Genomic DNA, 7,414 nt, shown 5'->3' with positions numbered 1-7,414 from the left:
GAGAATTATTTCTTGGTTGTGGGCTGGTCCACTAGCGACTTGGTGGAGGTACAAAGATAGATTGAGCTCTTCCTCACAACTACTCTTACACTTCCCTATATAAGGGTCATATGAGATTGGAAGGGTGGCCATGGCTATGGCTAAATTTGAGAAGGTAAGGAAAATGAAGACATGTCTTGCATGGGCCATCACTATGATTTTTTGACCTACAAAGAGGATGAGGATCTCTCTACTAGTACGTGTGTGAGTAAGTACTAGGTATGAATGAAAGAGACCATATTTATAGAGTTAGTTTTTGACTATGACATAAAAAATAAGTTACTTTCCTATAAGACCAACCATGAGAAACCTAGTATCATGTGTAACCGTGTTAATGAGACATGATTCCAGATGCAAAATAGATCACATGCTTATGTGCTCTTGACACGTGATTATACTGAGATGTGCCTCCTTCGATTCTAAACCATAAGTGCATTAATTGCTGAGCCCCACATGATATAGAAAGCATCTCACGTTAATTGGGATTCCGAATATGCCATTCGAAGTCAACTTCGAGCTGAATAAATCCAATCAGCTCATCTGGAAGTGTTAACTGTGTAGATAGGAGAAGCCATAATTCGTAGATCCCTTCCATGAGTCCAAGTAAGTGAACAACTAATTATAATGTGTTTTCTACATTGGACGGTGATCATGCATTTTGTGATCAACTAGTGACGAGGATTCTCTATCTTTTATCTCTACTAACTGAAGCTTCGTCACAAGCATCCATACAAACCCTATGGGATACAAATTTAGTTCATTCCATTATTTTCTAGAGAAACTTTGTCTAGCTGATCACAACATGATGCTGCTGGCAAATGTTTTTGTAATACTAAGTAGTACTCCCTCCATTTTTATTTACTCTGCATATTAGAGTTGACTGAAGTCAAAGTTCATACAGTTTGACCAAGTTTATAGAAAACAATTTAATCATTTACCATAACAAATATATATGATGTGAAAGTACATTTAATAATAAATCTAATGTTATCGATTTGTTATTGTATATGCTAATATTTTTGTTTATAGACCTGGTCAAAGTATCAAAAGTTTGACTTTGACCAAAGTTAATACGCGGACTAAATATAAACAGAGGGAGTACACCATTATTAAAGTGAAAAAGGAACACGTTTTTTTGACACAATATTGTTTTTCACGTTACACTTTTTTTAAAGATGGATCACACTCGGCCTGTGCATCAGGCGATGCACACAACAATTTTTTATATTACTCAACAGACCCGACAAAACAAATACAAGGATCAACTCGATGCCGACTTGATGGCAACGACAGTCGCTACACCTACACACTTCATGATGTGCCTTGACCTCGCATCAACACACACCATCTAATCCGATGGCCTCACCAAGCCACCGGCTGGAAAAAAGAGAGCACCAACTGGCCTAGCAAATCCTCTCCACTCATAGCATGCACATGCTCTAGAACCAGCCGCAACCTTCTTCTATCATCCCATCTTCGGGAGCGACCTATGCATTAACTTTGTCAGACCATTATGTCGTCGATGCGACCATGTTGCCAAACAACGCAATCACCTGTACATGTCCATCAACACGCATACGTCACCAAGGCTCCACTGCTCCATGCCGCGTTTACCTATCATCGTCGTCGTTGCGGTAGATGCAACATCACTCCTCCTGTTTCCCCCTCCTGCCAGTATCAGCTCCAAAACGATGCCCCCAAGAAGGAGAAGGGCCGCGAAGGGCCCATCATCATTGGATCCGGGAGGCCCTGATCTAGGGCTTTCCCTGGAGCAGCCGAAACAAGATGACCAAGAATACAAGCAACTATGCCTTCAACAAGGAGATGATGGCCAAGATGCCACCATCGTCCGCCATGAATGTGGCCGATAGGAATTTCACTCGCATTCGCGCCACCCTGAACTAGTAGCTGCCTGGATCCATAGTGGGTCATCCCTTGATGATGCGCCCAGCCGCCGGATTGCTGTCAGGGAACCAACGTCCCTCAATGACCCCTCATAGCGCCACTGACATCCACTTGAACAACCGACACAGATCTTGGTGCCACCATTGGCCAACCATTGCCAGAGAGACTACGAGATCCCATCGGCCGGTTCGGGGGAGCTCCACCTCCGCATGATCAGGGACGCCGCCTAGGCTGCTGCGCGCGTAATCCACGATGGCCCCGCCCCAATCGCTCCACGGGTTTCTGTGCGGCGTCCATGGACCCGGCTACTTCGCGTTGGGCCAGCACCACCGCACCTATGTTGGTGGCATCTTTGGAAAGAAGAGTGGCGGTGTGGATTTGCTACTGGCGGCGCCCTTGGGAGGGGTTGTGGGGCGTTTGTACATGTTATATGTACAAAAGACACCAAAATCTATTACAAATTATAATCATGTCGTGGGGCCATTGTAACTTTCATGTCCTAACACATTTCCCTTACCTTCCTATATTTATAAAAAGATCATGACATGAAAGGATTACGTAATTATTAGTAATACAAGCTCGGTAAAAACACGCATTTATGCGAGATGCTTCTTTAGCGTGAATCAAAGACTTTGTGCATATATATATGCACCTGAGATGTGTATGAGCCCACACGCTATTGTAGCCAACTATATGCTTATCTAGGCAGTACAGTCCAACTGCATTAAATGCTCATCACAAACAGAATTTGATTCTTCTCGCATTCCAGATGTTGCAGCATGTTGCGTACACAGTTAGTGGTCAACTAGGAGCTCCTCATAGAAGTTTTTTTGTTTCTAGCCATATATAATTAATGATTGTAGAGCTGCACATACCAGATCCACAAATCTGGTGGTGGTTCTTTTGTTGAGAAAACCACCACTAAGCATATTCCTCAAGTCTCGCATAAGCAAAGAGACATTGAAATTGTGTTTCCAAGTCTAAAAGCAATGACAAATGAAAATCACTATCACACCTTTATGAGATTTTGTATCTTTTGATTTAAATAACCAGAAGACAATATTCTACTGCTGTACAGATTTACAAGCTTAAGTTGAAGTTTATGAAGTCTATGGTCTTCGATATTGGGTATACTTCAAATTTACGTGTATACAAAACCCTTTTTAAGTTGGATTCATGAATTTCACAGATTTTTCTTTACATTTCCTCTCACTATTGTCTGCCATCACTATGATTTTTCGACCTACAAAGAGGATGAGGATTTCTCTACTAGTACGTGTGTGAGTAAGTACTAGGTATGAATGAAAGAGACCATATTTATAGAGTTAGTTTTTGACTATGCCATAAAAAAATAAGTTACTTTCCTATAAGACCAACCATTAGAAACCTAGTATCATGTGTAACCGTGTTAATGAGACATGATTCGAGAGGCAAAATAGATCACATGCTTATGTGCTCCTGACACGTGATTATACTGAGATGTGCCTCCTTCGATTCGAAACGATAAGTGCATTAATTGCTCAGCCCCACATGATATAGAAAGCATCTCACATTAATTGGGATTCCGAATATGCCATTCGAAGTCAACTTCGAGCTGAATAAATCCAATCAACACATGTGGAAGCGTTAACTGTGTAGATAGGAGAAGCCATAATTAGTCGATCCCTTCCATTAGTCCAAGTAAGTGAACAACTAATTATAATGTGTTTTCTACGTTGGACGGTGATCATGCATTTTGTGATCAACTAGTGACGAGGATTCTCTATCTTTTATCTCTACTAACTGAAGCTTCGTCACAAGCATCCATAGTAACCCTATGGGATACAAATTTAGTTCATTCCATTATTTTCTAGAGAAACTTTGTCTAGCTGATCACAACACGATGCTGCTGGCAAATATTTTTTGTAATACTAAGTAGTACACCATTATTAAAGGGGAAAATGAACAATTTTTTTTGACACAATATTGTTTTTCATGTTACATTTTTTTAAAGATGGATCACCGTCGGCCTGTGCATCAAGCGATGCACACACCAATTTTTTATATTACTCAACAGACCCGACAAAACAAATACAAGGATCAACTCGAAGTCGACTTCATGGCAACAACAGTCGCTACACCTACACACTTCATGATGTGCCTTGACCTCGCATCAACACACACCATCTAATCCGATGGCCTCACCAAGCCACCGGCTGGAAAAAAGAGAGAACCAACTGGCCTGGCAAATCCTCTGTACTCATCGCATGCACACGCTCTAGAACCAGCCGCAACCTTCTTACGTCGTCCGATCTTCGGGAGCGACCTATGCATTAACTTTGTCAGACCATTATGTCGTCGATTCAACCATGATGCCAAACAACGCAATCACCTGTGCACGTCCATCAACACGCATACGTCACCAAGGCTCCACCGCTCCAGGCCGCGTTTACCTGTCATCGTCGTCGTTGCGGTAGATGCAACACCACTCCTCCTGTTGCCCCCTCCAGCCAGTATCTGCTCCAAGACGATGCCCCCAAGAGGGAGAAGGGCCGCGAAGGGCCCATCATCATTGGATCCGGGAGGCCCTGATCTAGGGCTTTCCCTGGAGCAGCCGAAACAAGATGACCAAGAATACAAGCAACTATGCCTTCAACAAGGAGATGATGGCCAAGATGCCACCATCGTCCGCCATGAATGTGGCCGATAGGAATTTCACTCGCATTCGCGCCACCCTGAACTAGTAGCTGCCTGGATCCATAGTGGGCCATCCCCTGATGATGCGCGCAGTCGCCGGATTGCTGTCAGGGAACCAACATCCCTCGATGACCCCTCATAGCGCCACTGACATCCACTTGAACAACTGACACAGATCTTGGTGCCACCATTGGCCAACCATTGCCAGAGAGGCTACGGGATCCCATCGGCCGGTTCGAGGGAGCTCTACCTCCGCATGACCAGGGATGCTGCCTAGGATGCTGCGCGCGTAATCCACGATGGGCCCGTCCCAGCCGCTCCACGGGTTTCCGTGTGGCATCCATGAACCCGGCTACTTCGCGTTGGGCCAGCACCACCGCACCTCGGCTGGTGTCATCTTTGGAAAGAAGAGTGGCGGTGTGGATTTGCTACTGGTGTCGCCCTGGGGAGGGGTCGTGGGGTGTTTGTACATGTTATATGTACAAAAGACACCAAAATCTATTATAAATTATAATCATGTCGTGGGGCCATTGTAATTTTCATGTCCTAACACATTTCCCTTACCTTCGTATATTTATAAAAAGATCATGACATGAAAGGATTACGTAATTATTAGTAATACAAGCTCGGTAAACACACATATTTATGTGAGATGCTTCTTTAGCGTGAATCAAAGACTTTGTGCATATATATATGCACCTGAGATGTGTATGAGCCCACCTGAGATGCTTCTTTAGCGTGAATCAAAGACTTTTTGCATGGATCGAGACTGGGATTTGTTACTCTGTCGGACTAAGACATATCTCTGGGCCTTCTCGGTAACACGATATTGATAGTAGCTTGCAAGCATGTATCTAATGAGTTTAGTCATGACAATATTGTATTACGAAACGAGTAAAGAGACTTCCCGCTAATGAGATTGAACTAGGTATGGCGTTACCGACGATCGGATCTCGAGCAGGAAAAGATCGCGAGACAAAGGTAATTGTACACGGGATTAACTGAATCCTTGACATCGTGGTTCAAACTGATTAAGATCTTCGTTGAATATGCGGGAGTCAATATGGGCATCCAGGTTCCTTTATTAATTATTGATCGGAGAGGTGTCTCGGTCATGTCTGCATGTTCTCGAACCCGTAGGGTTACACACTTAATGTTCATTAACGCTAGGGGTGAGAAATTGGTAATAGAGTTGCAGCAAGAGGTAGCTTGCATCAATTTGCCTTTTTTTGTTAAATTTTGCTCATTTTATGGAAATTACGCGGTAAGTCACAACTTGTGGTCATCAACACCAAAAACAACATTTTGATGGAAATAGGAGTCGTTTCCAGACAAACCATATATGGATCGAATGTAAAAGTAGCAAGGGCAACGAACAACAGATGCTCTAAACTTTTTTCATATATAATTCATTGACAATATATTACTCTAGATGTAATTATAAAATCCATATAAGAACAAAGATAAACGCTTGATGGATGTATACGAAGATATTTCATTAAACATACATTGTTTCAAAGTAAATAATGGGAGGTCTTCCCCAACATTCATATTATAACTAGATAGTACTACTAGCAATAACGGAAAAACACATAGTTTATTTCTCCAGGATTACTTGCTCGTGTTTCGAGCTGAAGCGCTGCATGTTTGTTCTTTATGTCCTAGACCTGTAAAAGGTAGACAAATAAGTTGTTAGCATACTCCTTAATAAGGAATCAAACAAGCACTATGAAATTTACGACACCTATTATTCGTCTAATAAACAAAAATAGTGTCTAAAAATATTTCAAAAATAGTGTTACTCGGTAAAAGTGAAAATTGTATTTTCTGTTTTGTTTTTCGTTTCTTCTTTCAAATACGTATTGATCATTCTATATTGTATAAAAGATATACTATGTGTACATGTAGACGTTTTTCTTGACATCAACAGATATGGTTCCTATATAATAGATTTATAAACTTAATTTCTCAAAACTGGCTAGCAAATAGGAAATAATATATATACCACAATTATACTTCAGTGCAGACACCAATTAAACTTACGGTCAGAGAGGGTGTGTAGAATGCATGAATATCAATTTTTCTGTAGTTCTCTATGGAGCTGCTTTGCGCCTGGATTGCTATGAACTTCACAGTACCACGCGCCATCGACAATTTTCCAGTCCCACCAACAATAGCAAACTCACCATCTGCACTAGTAATTGCCCCCATCACTTGTAACGTAGACCCGCCAAACCTATTAAAATTGTAACAACAATTTGAAAAACTAAACCTCCAGAAAATAATTGTATATTGAACGTACAAATAATTCTTGCATGTTTAAACCTGCATGGACATACCTTGAATCCTGAAAGACCATGCTGAAAGGAAGAAACCAAGCAACGCCATTGGCCTGACTTTTGGTAGCCTGGATATGCATTCCCTTTGCCCGAGCAATGATACTTGACGTGGAATCAGGGGCAGCATGTATCTCCCAGTCATTAACGGCTACCATACCGAACGAGTTCTCAAAGCCAGGGTCGAGAATTATTTCTTGGTTGTGGGCTGGTCCACTAGCGACTTGGTGGAGGTACAAAGATAGATTGAGCTCTTCCTCACAACTACTCTTACACTTCCCTATATAAGGGTCATATGAGATTGGAAGGGTGGCCATGGCTATGGCTAAATTTGAGAAGGTAAGGAAAATGAAGACATGTCTTGCATGGGCCATCACTATGATTTTTTGACCTACAAAGAGGATGAGGATCTCTCTACTAGTACGTGTGTGAGTAAGTACTAGGTATGAATGAAAGAG

General features: G+C 42.0%; 1 protein-coding gene across 1 annotated transcript; it reads right to left on the bottom strand.

Annotated features, from left to right (window-relative positions):
* Positions 1–6,062: 6,062 nt before the first annotated feature.
* On the bottom strand, positions 6,063–7,132 carry LOC119294172. Its single transcript, XM_037572414.1, has 3 exons — positions 6,960–7,132; positions 6,664–6,856; positions 6,063–6,287 (listed from the first exon to the last, which is right to left on the bottom strand). The coding sequence occupies exons 1-3, from the start codon at positions 7,112–7,114 to the stop codon at positions 6,282–6,284; spliced, it is 354 nt and encodes a 117-aa protein (XP_037428311.1). The 5' UTR covers positions 7,115–7,132; the 3' UTR covers positions 6,063–6,281.
* Between the last annotated feature and the right edge of the window lie 282 nt (positions 7,133–7,414).

This window comes from Triticum dicoccoides, chromosome 4B (assembly GCF_002162155.2).
Source record: "Triticum dicoccoides isolate Atlit2015 ecotype Zavitan chromosome 4B, WEW_v2.0, whole genome shotgun sequence".
Lineage (NCBI taxonomy): Eukaryota > Viridiplantae > Streptophyta > Magnoliopsida > Poales > Poaceae > Triticum > Triticum dicoccoides.
Note: the sequence above shows the minus strand (reverse complement) of the source record. Positions and strands in the feature narration are given on the sequence as shown.